At 36.3% G+C, this 14,418-nt stretch overlaps 1 protein-coding gene across 12 annotated transcripts in view; it reads right to left on the bottom strand.

Annotated features, from left to right (window-relative positions):
* Positions 1 to 14,418, bottom strand: part of MPDZ (multiple PDZ domain crumbs cell polarity complex component) — a 164,863-nt gene that overhangs the window by 124,023 nt on the left and 26,422 nt on the right. For all 12 annotated transcript variants that reach the window (XM_081802990.1, XM_081802989.1, XM_081802986.1 and 9 more), the window contains 2 exons: positions 13,768 to 13,844; positions 11,240 to 11,406 (listed from right to left, as the gene is read on the bottom strand). In XM_081802990.1, coding sequence (XP_081659116.1) covers positions 11,240 to 11,406; positions 13,768 to 13,783 — 183 coding nt within the window. In that variant the 5' untranslated portion in view covers positions 13,784 to 13,844. The remainder of the gene's footprint in view (positions 1 to 11,239; positions 11,407 to 13,767; positions 13,845 to 14,418) is intronic.

The raw sequence follows: 14,418 nt of genomic DNA on the forward strand, positions 1-14,418 counted from the left end.
AATTAGAATTAATACACAATACATAATGCACTAAAATGTCAGGCTCAGTCAGCGTAATGCAAAGTATTCCATGTGTATTTTATAAACTAATTTTTTAAAGGTCTGAATTTCACTAAAATCTATAGAAATACTCATAGTTGAAAAGATTCAAATCCCCCCCATTTCCTTAAAACGCATATGAATACTTGAGTAAAGACTGCAAAATAACCTGAACTTAAAACAGTCAGTTTTGCTTTAAACTTTTTTCATTATTATTATATAATAAATTTTAAGTTTACCATTTAAAAAAATGTTAGGTTCTACAATGAAGTAAGATATTACAGGATTCTTTAACCTATCCCCTGAGTTCCTGAAATTCCAATTAAAGTCCTCTAATTTCAAAAGCAATGGTTTCTTTTTCATACTTGTTTGATCTTTTTTGATAGTACTTTACTTTTTATTGTTATTAGGGGAGAGGTGTCTATGATAGGCTGAAAGAAAAAGACACTATTCTTATTAGCTCTTCTCATCAAGAGCAATAGTCTATTACCTGCCCCCCCAAGTCACTTTAAAAAGTTCTTGATGAAGGGGGCACCTAGATGTCTCAGCTGTAAGCAGCTGCCTTTGGCTAAGGTCATGATCCCTGATCTCCGGGATCCTAGGATCAAGGACTCCCCCCCCCCTGCCGCCCCGGTTGGGCTCCCTGCTCAGTGGGGAGTCTTGCTTGTCCTGCCTCTCCCCCCTCAGCCCCACCCCACCTCTTCCCCTCCTTGGCCCTGCCCCTCCCCCTGCCTTGTGCTCTCTTGCTTGTGGTGCACTCTCACTCTCAAATAAATAAATAAATAAAATCTTAAAAAAAAAAAGTTCTTGATGCAGTAGTTAAAATTAGTTTTTTTCAATCTTGACTCTTGGGTATACATCTTTTTAATATTCTGTGATTCAAAATGAGAAGTGAACATAACACAGTTCTGGTGTATAAAAAATACAATTCTGGTCGGGGTGCCTGGGTGGCTCAGTTGGTTGAGCATGTCTGCCTTCTGAGCATGATCTCTGGATGTGGGATCAAGCCCTGTGCCTGGCTCCTTGCCTCAGTGGGGAGCCTGCTTTTCCCTGTCCCTCTGCCTGCTGCTCCCCCTGCTTGTGCTCTCTCTCTCTCTGAGACAAATAAATAAATAGAATCTTTTAAAAAAGAAAAAAAATATAACTCTCATCTAGAGGAAAAGCATTATTGTTTGAGTTGCAAGCTGAACTAGCTACTTTCCTCATGAGCACCATGTTACTTGAAAAAGCAAATGAAAGTCAAAAAAATGATTGTACAAACGATATATGGCAGATAATTTCTCAAAAATAAAGTAAGCTTCTCACTTCAAGGAAAACAACTGACAGTAATTGTTGCCAATAGTAAAATTTGAGGTTTCAAGTGACAATTAGAATTTTGGAAAACTTGTTAGCTGCCACTCTGTGCTTGACACCTTTCCACAATTTAAAGACTATTGATAATACCAGAAGCAATATTAGCAAGTTTAAATTTATGATATTAATGAAATGTGAAACTTAATTTTCCTGTTTTTCAAATTTTCCAGACAACCAATTTATTACAAAATTATACATGGTTAAAAAAAAATTCAAAGCACAAGATAGATTTTACTGTAATAGAGTACAAAATGTTCATTGATTTGGTTTCTGATTCCACCTTATAACTTAATTTTAAGAAACTACCAATAGGGGTGCCTGGGTAGCTCAGTCAGTTAAGCATCTGACTCTTGGTTTGGGCTCAAGTCATGATCTCAGGGTCGTGGGATCAAGCCCTGCATCCAGCCCCATGTTGGGCTCCATGCTCAGGGGAAACCCTGCTTGAGATTCTCTTTCTCTCCGCCCCTACCCCCACCCTCTGCTTGCCTGCTTGCCCACTCACACGGATATGTTCTCTCTCTCTCAAATAAATCTTTAAAAAAAAAAAGAAAATACCAATAGTTTTGGTGCAGTATCAAAGAAGGATATCCACAAAAATGCTATCCTCCTCCCTTTGCCAGCTAAATAGCTACATGAGGCCAGATGTTCTCCATATACATCAACTAAAACAACAAATCCAAACAAATCAAATGCAGAATCAGATACGAGAATCCAGTCTTCTATTAAACAACATTAAAGAGATATGAAAAAAGGTAAAACAGTGCCATTCTTCTAATTTTTAAAGCAACGGATTACTGCTATTTTCAAATGAATTAATAAATATTTAAAATACTTCTCAATGTTAATTTCTAACCTGAAAAATATCGATGCATAAAACCACATAAATTAAAGCTCTTTGAGGTCTTCAGTAATTTTTAAGAATGTAATGGGGTCTTAAAACCAAAATATTTGAGATCTGCTGCCTTAGAATATTAAATTTCAATAGGAGGAAGAAGCACCAAGAAGAGAATCAATATTTATTGAGTGCTTGGTAAGCACCAGCTTATGCCTTGGAGTTTTTAGATCCATGTTATTTAGTTCCCACATTACAACTAATGGAGAGGCAAAAAAGAGGTTCAGTGAAGTTAAATACATATATAAAGTCACCTACTAATAAATATCAATGACACAACACAAATCTGGGTTGTGTCTGTTTCCAAATCGTATTAGATTACACTGCCAGCAACTGAGATCAGATCATAACGAAGGCCTCAAATCACCAGGATATCCTGAAATCATGTTCATTACGCTGTTTACGAGGCCAGTGAAACAAAAACTACAGAGCCCTATGATTAAGACCTAGGGTCTGAAGTCAGCCAGCCTACATTTAAATACTAGCTCCAGCATTTAATCTCCCTGTGCCTCCATTTCCCTATCCATAAAATAAGGAAAATAACATTATCTAGTACATCTATCTACTATTATCTACCACTGGAGAGTATCGTTGCAATGATGAAACAGAGACAATAGTTCCTGGCACACAGTAAGAATTTCATATGTGGTAATCACCATGATGATGATGATGGTGATGAGTGGCTTCTTTCCAATACGTTTACTAGGAAAAACACAAGGTCTTCAAAGTAACTTCAGTTATTTGGCTAATTTATTTATACTAAAAATCATTTCTCTGGCAAGAAAAGATAACTACTGATGCACAACAGTTCTGAATTTTCATGAACATTTACATATCTCTTAATTAAACAATCATTTAACAAGTAAAATATCAGATTAGGTACAAAGTAGACAAAGATGAACATGGCATGATTTTATCCCAAAAGTAGTAAATGGTTTTCAAACAAATCTGAAATGCACTTAATTCTAAAACTCCTTTTTGTGCTTGGTAAGAACAAATGGCAAATGGAACGCCACATACACACCATGGTCTAGGCATGTGTGTTGATGTGTATTTGCAGAATGTCTTTTCTTTATTTAAATCTCAACACTTCTGTGCTTTCTTAGCAAAACTTCCAAGAGAAAAAATTTAAAGAACATAGATTGACCAAAAGTAATATTCTTATCAAAGCATGCTGAAACTTTCTACATCAAAGGGGTGAAAGTATTCAAATTAAGTAAATTAATATACCTTAAATGCCAAGACAAATAGAAATTTAAAATTAAAAACTTAGGGGGCCCCTGGGTGGCTCAGTTGGTTAAGTGTCTGACTTCGGCTCAAGTCATGGTCTCAGGGTCCTGGGACTGAGCAGTGCATGGGGGGTGGGGGAAGGGTCTGAGCTCAGCAGGGAGTCTGCTTGTCCCTCTCCCTCTGCTCTTTCCCCCCAGCTTGCACACGCATTCTCTCTCTCAAATAAATAAAATCTTTAAAAAAGAGAGAAATTGGAAACTTAGATGAACAACATGTTAGAGTGTTTGTAGTGTTTTTCCTATCAGTCCCACATTTCCAGAAGACAAATAAAACTGATTCACAGTTCACAGTATGCTTAGAGAAAAATAAAACCAAACCTTACAGACAAGTTTAAATATACAGAAATGGGCACATGAAGACTGATGGTACTTTGTCACACTGTCTCTCCTTCCACTATTATCCTACTCAGTTCACATCTACTGTAAAACTAGCATAATTATTTAAAAAGCAGAATGAAAGTTCTGGTTTATACTAAAAAGGTTCTCTGATTAAAATTTGGGGGAGAATTTAAGGGAAATGGCAAATCTTAATGAACATGAATTTACTAAACATTAAGTGCATTTCTCTTTAGTAATGCTAATAACGGTTTTCCCAACCTATTTGTTCCTTTATAGCAGAGAACCAAGGGTTTAGAAACAGTGTAAATTAAAAGTAAAAAAAAGCACTGGCTTTGGGTCAGACAGACGTATATTCTTCTTCTAAATCTACCAATGACTAATTGTATGCTCCAGATTAAGTTACACGACATTTCAGCCTCAATTTCTTCATGGACAGAATGGGATCATGCACACCTCATGTAGCTGATGGACTAGTGAAATGGGACAACGTCCACAGCACATGAGAGCTTCCTAAAGGTGATGGTAGTTATTTTTGTTATATAGCTTCAGATGTAAATCAACCTCTATTGTTTTTAAACTCTTGGGTTAGAAAACTCATGTAGGTTATACCCAGTAAATCTCACATTTTTTCCCTCTTCTCCAAAGACCATTTAAGTTTGTCACAAAAACACCATACAATTAGCACCATTTGCTGTTTTAGACACACATGCATACCCAATAGCAAGATGGTGTTGCATTTTAATCCAGCACTGTATAAAAAGCTTGAACAGTGCCTTCTTGCCCAGGATAAAACAAGAATTTTAGTCCCTCAAAGGCTCTATATTTACAAACTTTTGGTTAAAGGAACAAACATTTAAAAGCTGTTATTGTACCAAAAATAAAGTATTTGAAATTCCTACAGTAAATAAACTCTATGGTAAATGTAAAAACATAAGAATCACTCCTTCTCTTTTAACTTCTCCTAGATAATGTATGTTAAAGTCTCAAGAAACAGATACTTTCCTGTCAGGCAGTTGCAATGCTCTATCATAAAAGAAAAAACATTTTGGGGGTAAGAAAAATATTTTTTCATTTTCACAAGCAACATCAACTTGGAAGAATTCCATTCCATTTTTAGATAATTCCTGTTAATGGGGTCAAGGCAGGTTTTTCTTTCTCTCTGTACTTCTTCCCCCCACCACCGCCAAGTCATAATTTAACCGAGGCATTCCTGAGAGACAGGAGTTATTCCCCCTTTACTGATAGCATGCTTACAGATGAATCTTCTCCATTTCAGTCTCAAATTAGAAACCGTAGAGAGAAGGGTGATTTTTTGTCCATTTATGTAAGAAATAAAGCTGAGGAAACACAGGCATTTCTGCTCCCTACCACGAATCCTACAAAACTGTATCTTTCTGATTACCAAAGTCAGAACAGAGCAACAACATGCCCAGTTATCCAAATTCTCATCTTTCCATCAATCTACAAAATATAACTGTAAAAAATTACCAGTGCTAATGCCACTGCTTAAAAGCAACATGGCTCAACAGTTTGGCAATGAACCTGAGTTAGCAGTTTTATCAATGAGTACCCACAGAAGAGTGACCCTTCAGGCATGGCCCTGGATAGTGCTGCTCCAGCCAACGCCCCTGCTTACATCTGATATTTGAAAGTAACCCTATGGAATATACATCGACTACTTATGTCTCCAGGCTCTCTGAAAATTGTTCCTCTTTTAAGACAGAGCATCAGAAAAACATGCATGGTGCACAGTACACTTTAGCAGAAAAGCCATCACTAAATTAGGATGTGATGCTGTATTCTTAGTGTGGACTCTCAGTACACTTCATTCGTAGAAAGATGAAAGAAGCATTTCTTTGAAGAACAATTCATGTATTTTATGCTTATAATTAAAGGTCTTATCTATCAAAATGTCAATTCACCTTAATTGTGTTAGGCAGTTTTACCATAATTTTTTAAATGTGGAGAGAAAAAAAATAAATGATTGTTAAATATTGTATTTAATAGAAGTGTTCAAAGATAAAGTTGATACAACTTTCAACTTGATACAATAAAGTCTGATACAGAATGCTGAATGCAAAAGAGGAATGATGAAAAACACACACACAACCTCCCCCACAAAAAAACAAAAAAACTCTACCTTAATAAATCTTTCACAGTCTGGCTCCCAAGTTTCCTCCCTTGCCAAGAACCCACACATAGCAAGCTGTTGCCCTGATAACACAGATCTGGAGGGGACTCTGTATCAGGGTTTCTCTACCTCAGCACAACACACATCATGAACCCAGTAATTCTTTGCTTTAGGAGGTTGGGCTGTGCACTGAGCATGTTTAGCAATATCCCTGGTGTCTACTCATTGACATGCCAGTAGCATCGCCCCTACCACCCCCAAGTTACAACAGTCAAAAATGTATCCACTTATTGCTATATGCCCCAGTCACCTTCACCCAGAGAAGAACAACTTCTCTCTCTCCTCGTATACATTGTTTCCCCTACCTGAAATAATTTCCCCATTCACTGCAGAAAAGTCCTACTCATTTTTCTTTCTTTTCTTTTTTCTTTTTTTTTTTTTTTGATTTATTTATTTGACAGAGAGAGATACAGCGAGAGAGGGAACACAAGCAGGGGGAGTGGGAGAGGGAGAAGCAGCCTTCCTGCCGAGCGGGAGCCTGATGCAGGGCTCAATCCCAGGACCCTAGGATCATGACCTGAGCCAAAGGCAGACGCTTAACGACTGAGCCACTCAGGTGCCCCGCTACTCATTTGTCAAGACCCATCTTATATGTTACCTTCAATGTAAAGTTTGCTTGTAGTCAAAGTTAATAATTCCTTATCCTGCTCACTTTCTGATCCCACTCACTTACTTAGTTACATAAAACAAATGTATGTTCTCTTTCCTCCTCTAGGTAATGAGAACCTTTGTCCTATTTATTCATAGTATTTTTATCGACTTTATTAATAAATGATCATAAGCCTTCTAAAAAAGCACCCAAGAGAAAACCCTCCCATTGCCAAGGAAAATTTGGCTCACTGAATGATGTCTCACACTGAGCAATATATAACCCTCCAGCGCTCTCTCACTCTCTCTCTGTGCGTGTGTATGTGTATATTTATATACATATTTATATTTATATAATTATTGTTGACTTTGCTCCTGAGAAATGGAAATTAAATGATAATACTCAATTTTAGTAACCCAAGGTCCTTGGAATATCCAGTTCTCTGATATTTTTATTTAGTCTTCGTTTAGATTTACCTTTGAATCACCCATTAGTCCATACGTTTTTGCCATCAGAAGTTGTTTGAAATTCTTTTGGGAATGTGAACAGGTAAAACTTAAAAGCATAGAAATACAAGACAAAAATTTTATACCATGAACACTGTATTTCAAAATAAAAAAAAGAAGGATCCACTTACTCTAATCAACACTGAACAATAATTTCCAAACTTATTCTACGTTAAGTCAACATCTCTCCAATTACTTCAAGAGAGGTCATAAAATTTCCAAAGAGAAACTTAGAAAAAAATCTGGCTTAAATTTGCATGTATATATGTATACATTATGCATTTGGATAATAAGCATATAAGCTAACACTTTTCTGGGAAAAAGGTGAATGAACAAGGAGCCTGGAAATATCAAACAACAAGAACAACAGCAAAATAATAGAATATCATACTCCAAAAAGGCCAGAAATCACAGACATGGAGAAACCTCCAGAATATGCTCAGTCCTGAGGCTTGTTTCCCACGTTAGCACTGAATTATATACATTATTTCTTCAATCTTAGAATTGGTCTAGGTTGCCATAGCTTTAAAAAAGAAAAAAATCTCAGCGATGTCAATTTCTAAGTATTAGTCCTAAATTTCTACTGAAGTTAATAATTTTAATTCACAGGGGCGCCTGGGTGGCTCAGTTGGTTAAGCGACTGCCTTCGGCTCAGGTCATGATCCTGGAGTCCCTGGATCGAGTCCCGCATCGGGCTCCCTGCTCGGCAGGGAGTCTGCTTCTCCCTCTGACCCTCCCCCCCTCTCATGTGCTCTCTCTCATTCCCTCTCTCTCAAATAAATAAATAAAATCTTTAAAAAATAATAATAATAATTTTAATTCACAGTTTTCCTACAAATAACTCAAGGTAAAAAGACATTTAATTTCATGTCTCTGGTCAATTCATAAGACAAGGCAATTAATTAATCAGGAAAGTCGTATCCACCTCTACTGGACTGGAGAAACATCACAGAATAAATATGCAAATCCAATATCCTCATGGCTGACAAGTTTCTATTATTAAACTGCTAACGTGTTTATTTCCCCCACAATAGCTGGATTTCTGTCATGAATACGCATTGAGCCCTGCAGTTATTAGCTGTGATGACGAGGTGACAGTGAGGACACTACTTGAGAATTTGCATCTGACAGATCATTGACACACAGTCACAGTTCTTTTTTTTTCTTCTTTTCACTTAAACAGGAATCATGCAATAGGAAAGGAACTGGAGCTATTAGAGATTATTCAGGTTTAATAGCACACATCCTTTTAGCTGGCGGTTAGAACAATACACAATGTGGCAGAGTTAAACAGAGGCATCAATTATGCTCTCAGACCTGTTAATATTTTTGACAATATTTAAATAGCACATCCCTTCAGGGCATGGCTTTTTTGCCCTCTCAGTTACACACCTGTCAAGTGTTTAATCTGCCAAAGGGAAACAGTTTGATTTCTAAGGGCAGTCTTAATACTGAAGAAGCAAATTGGAAAAATTACGCATTACTGAATAGAAGTAATGAGAAGGATCTGAGGGGGAAAAATAGTCAGCTTAATTCAACATGGCATGTCAGCATCTGTCATTAATGCAACAATATGATCACGTTCTCCAATATGCTGCATTTACCTCAGGCTTTTCAATTATTCACTCCTTTCACTTTCTAAAATGTAGGAGAGTAATGGTAAAGTTGGAGGACTCAAATTTGTATTACCAATACTAAAAAAGATGGAGACACTAACTTGTACCCATTGTGCATATAAAATTACATATCTGAAAACACAACTCAGGTAAAAGAATATAAATAAAAGCTAGCCACTGGTCAGATTGGTGTAGCTACTAGTTTAAAAGCACAAAACAAATTTCACTCCTAGGTTCATTAATTAAATATTAAATTATAAATATTAACAAATTAACAGGTAGTAAACTACATAGAATATCTAATTCTAACATGGTAAGTCTATAATATTTATGTTTAAACTTTAAAACAGAAAATAATACAAGGTTTTGAAATGTAGTATAGTCATACAAGAAAAACACGGTTCAACAAAGGTAACTGAGTCAGTAAGAATGAAGACTAAAGTGAAGAGTCACAGAAACTATGAGAGATATCGATGGTTTTCACCAAAATTGAACTCCTGACCTCTAGGGGCCGAGTTTCTATCCTCAGGAAAAAAAAAGACGATGACAACGATGAGAGACAGGCTGCAGAATCACAAGAGGGGAAAGACTCTGCCTTGGGAGCCAAGAAACCCGAGTTCCAGTTCTGGCTCTGCCCTTATTATAAACAAGTCACTCAAACTCACTAAGTAGTTGCAATAAACAGGGTGTGAGCCAGCTGGTTTTCTTGGTCCCTTTCAGTATCTGAAAAGGTGACCAACTAGCCAAAAGTCCAAAGACATGTGAGACATGCCTAGAGAATGCCCAAACCTCACAATGTACCAAGTCTTGAAATATATCAACATCTATCACTAATACTGTACTTGGTCACAGACTACCTGGCTTGATAACATTATGCTCAAGGGTTTCCAAGGAGATTTCAGCTGAATCACATGGGACCCAAAGTTTTAGAGCCCATATCCTACTTCCATTTGGAAATGGTAAAACAAGGTAAACTTATGTCTCCCCTGCTTTCAGGACTAGAAGGGGTATTTCCAGTTATCTCTTTAGTGGTATTTCCTAACACACTAGCACTTTTTGTTTCAACTTTTCCTTTCATTCTAATCATATTTTCACATGATCTAATAAGGGCTCCCCTTATTCATCTATTCAACTTCTCCACTCTCTCTGAAAAACCAGATAATTTTCCACATCATAATTACACTTATATTCAGAACATTGATCTCTCCAAACTCTTGTCAATTCATTCTAAAAAGGAGTACCTAAAACCAATCTTTTCAATAAGTTGCAAAAAAAAAAAAAAAAACCCAAACACAACTACATGTAACAAAAACAACTCTTTTTCTTAATTCACGATCACAATTTTTAAAATCATTAAGTAAAAATTCACTAGAGAAAAATATTTTTAAAAATTCCTTATTTTTTGCTACCAAAATATCTAGATTAAGAAGTTATGTGCGTTAAACAAATTCCTTCTCTATTGCTACTATTTGTTCTTTTTGCATTTGGCACATTTTTTTTAATTGGAGCTATTCTTTCACTGAATTATGAAACTAGTCTTCAAATTCATTTTTAACCTTTTAAGGCAGAATATTTGTTAGCAAGTCATCCATAGTGAGTAAATTAATGCTAAAAACATCAGAATGAGAACTAACTTAGATTGAAGGCATAAATGAGATTGACTTCAAGCCTTGTAAGGATAACAACCATTTTAAAAACATTTTTTTAAAAACCTGAGAAATGTGATTAAATTAAGTTAGTTCAAAGAGCATCTAACTTGAGTGTTTGTTCTGTCATTGCAATGTTTCAATTTTAATATAAATGCTAGGAAATTTTAATGCTTTTAATTTTTACAGGAAAAAAAACAGTGTTACATTTAGAAGTTCTAATGTTTATCACCATCTGATGCTGTCATTGGAAGCAATTGCTACTTACACTCTTTTAAGAAGTGAGAATTGCAATTTCTCTAACTGATGACAATGTAATTATTTCTTTTACTGTCAAAATAGAGGTGATTTCCCTTCCTCACACACATGATTGCACATGCAGATCCAGGCTTATCTGAAATTTTATAAGCGTGCTGAATGTCTGAATCTGAATGCACAAGATCACGTGAACAATGAGCCTTAGCGGGGATGTAAACCAAGCCTACAGCCATCTACCCTAAACTTATTTTTATCATCCCCATATCCTGTAGGGACTCACACTTCAGCATACACACAGCTTTCAATGCAATGTCATATCATCTACAATATACAGCAACAACCATTACAAAAATAACTGGGCGAGGGGAGTCACAGTGAATCTGAATGTCTCATTTGGAGGTTTAAATGACTTCATTAACTATTCATTAACACATACAAAAATCAGCCTTTCAGAAAAACGCAAGACTCCACAAGATCTATGCCATGCCATGAACACCGGCTTTGGGAGAATCGTGTCCTACCTGCTCTTTCAGCTGCTGTACGGAAGTCTGAAGGTTCAGAATCTGACTGAAGAGCGGGCTCTGCAAGACTGACTTGAGAAGGTTCAGCTTGTCTTCATTGGCTACGTCTCCACGTTCTCGCAGCTTGGCTTGCAAGCGCTCTGCTGCCTGCAGGGCTCGATTTTTGTCTAAACCAAAGAGCAGCACTGGTCATTAACAGGACTCAAGAGACACACATCAAACCCCGCTTACAGAATAGAAATCCTAAAACTATTCCTTTCGAGAGCATAAAATTGACTCAGAGAAAAAAGGACTGTAACATGTCCCTATGAATAGGTCCCTCAGACCCCGGAGTCTCTGGTGAGAGAGTCTGTCTGAAAGCAGAGAACTGGTTACAGTATACGCCACATGCAAGCAACTGTTGCTCCAACTCAGATGGCGTGTATTTGAATTCCAACGCCAGCTGTCAACTCTTTTATATAAAAACTATTGAAAACCAAACACTTCGTGATCTTGTAAATGCTGATATATTCACTTTTCAAAAAATCTTATTTACATTGAAGAAAAATTAGAAATATAACTCACTAACAAGTGGATGTGGATGATGTCACTGATGAGTCATAACATCCAAAATACAATTTCATATATCAAGGAACAAACATTCTATACTTGAGAATCTACTTGAAAATATATCACAACAATGTATAACCCTTCAAAAACACTTCTTAATACTTTAAATGTCTTTCCCCAAAATTAAATAGCATGTCTATATATGCATCAAACCAAAATAATTCAAATATTTATTGATCACCTTATATATCAGGCATAAAAGTTGCAAAAGTAAGTATTGTGAGTAAGTGTATCCCTAATAATCCTAGCATCTTACATGCGTGTTTCCACCAGATGGTGATTTTCTATGACAAATCACAGTTAAAAACATCTCCCTAAAACTCTCACTCTCTCACAAGTGAACCCAAATTCGTTTCAAAGGAATGAAGACCATTCAAATATATGTTCTAACAGATTCATCATGGTAATAAGGCCATCTATTAACATTCATTTGCCATATTACAGTAATCAAAGAGTGGGAATTATCACCACAGACACTTTTTATAGAACCAAATGTGGGATGACATAGAAATGGGGAAATTAAGGCATGAATTAACATTGACCATGAGTTCACATGCATTTAAACAAACAAAATTTACTCATCTGCACAATTTTTATTTATTATTTATTTATTTAGAGAGAGAGAGAGAGAGAGCACGAATGGGGAGAGGGAGAGAGAGAGAATCTTAAGCAGGCTCCAAGCCCAGCACAGAGCTCAATGCGGGGCTCAATCTCACGACCCTGAGATCATGACCTGAGCAGAAATCAAGAGTTGAATGCTTAACCAACTGAGCTATCAAGGCGCCCCATCATAAGCACAATTTTAAAAGTAAATAATGTTAACGACATGAGAATTTTATTCTGGGTCTTATTTCCCATGGTATCTCAGAATACAAATCTAGTATTAATTTCCACGTCCATTCTTGGAAGGTGTACACATAAGTAATAACTTACAAAATAAAGATTGGAAGGTGACAGTTTCAATAATTCTCTATTTCCCCTTTGCTGTCCACTTTCTTATGAGGAACTCTGCTTTGTAGACTAGTAGTAGTCTTTGTGGCATGGGACTTTAGTATAAAATGGGGGATGAAGGTAACACACACCCATGTACTTTTATCATGCACATTGTACCAGGAAGAAAAGTCAGAGTAATGATCCCCACCATCACAAAAACAGCTCCTTTTCCTTTTCCTTCCACCTACTCTCATCCTGCTTCCCAAAACACGCAGGTATCAAGGCACCAGCCACAATCATCAAGGCACCAAGGTGAAATCCAGATACCTTCCAGTAGTCATACCCAAAACTTCCAGGGAAAACGTGAGGCATTAGGCCACCAGGAGAGGGATGGGTGTACTGATATGCCTGGAACTAGTTCTATAAACCAGCTCCTCTAAAACTAAAGAGCAGGGGAAAAAGATTAACATGTGAATTTGGGTACTTCAACCTACATTATCTCATGTAAAATCAAACTGCCTTAAATCATCACTGAAGTTTGTCAGCCTAAATGTTTATTATTGTTATGATTCATCATCAACTTAAAAGCAAAGTTCAGTAGTATTTCAACTGCCACAAATAAAGAAGGCAATGAGCTTCTTTCAGTATTAAAAATACTGTTAACCTTTCTGGTGCTGTCCACAAACACCCATTAACCAGAAGTGGGTCCATAAATTAGAATAAGGTTTACATTAAACTTCATTAAAACTCATAATTGGTAGAACATTTCATATGTCTTTATCTTGTGCTTCAAATGGTTTGTTTTTGTAACACTTCAGATTAAATCATCCAAATATAGAAACATATTTCCCTGCTATTATGCTAATGGATAAAAACTTTTAAAAACTAAGCTACCAGATGAAATCCTGCTATGTAGAAAAACCATTTCAAAGATCCCAATGGAAAAAGTTTTGATTCTTAGAAAAATAAGAAGGAATAGGTCTTACCTATAGTTTCTAACATTTTTTTCCGAAGTTCAGTGTTCTTCACTACAATGATTTTAAACAGCAACTAAAACAGAACTCTGGGAAGAAAAGAAATAAAATGGAATGGTTATGTTTTATCACAACATTAAAACTATATACTCTAAAAAGTACTTGATGCTACCATAATTCCTTTGACCATTAAAATCTTGTTGATTTAACTTAAAATAGCTTTTTTAATATGCAAAAAAAAAGGAATCATTTTAGGACTTACTCAAAATTATCTTATATTTGCAAGTAATACTTGCATAGTAAGGTAAAAAGCATACGATCTGTTTTAGATAAGATGGCAGATGTATCCAAAATACTTCTTTAAGAACTTCTCAACACAGACCACTATAATCTCAGATTCACGTACAGATTCTCACCCACAGAGTAAGGAACTTACTTGACTGTGCATGAGAAATTCAGTAGGCAGAAACATTGAAACGTAAAAAGCAGATGTGATCCTGCCCTTGACTGCTCACAGTCCTAACTGGGGAGACCATACACACATACCAATTAGAAACGAGCTATGACACTCGTGCAGGATGTGAACCACGGGGAACTAATACATTAAATCAAGGATGAAAAACTGAATAAAAACATAATGTTAAATGAAGGAAGGGTTTTCAA

Source organism: Leptonychotes weddellii, chromosome 14 (genome assembly GCF_054177405.1).
Source record: "Leptonychotes weddellii isolate Sample4059 chromosome 14, ASM5417740v2, whole genome shotgun sequence".
In the NCBI taxonomy this organism is placed as follows: Eukaryota; Metazoa; Chordata; class Mammalia; order Carnivora; family Phocidae; genus Leptonychotes; species Leptonychotes weddellii.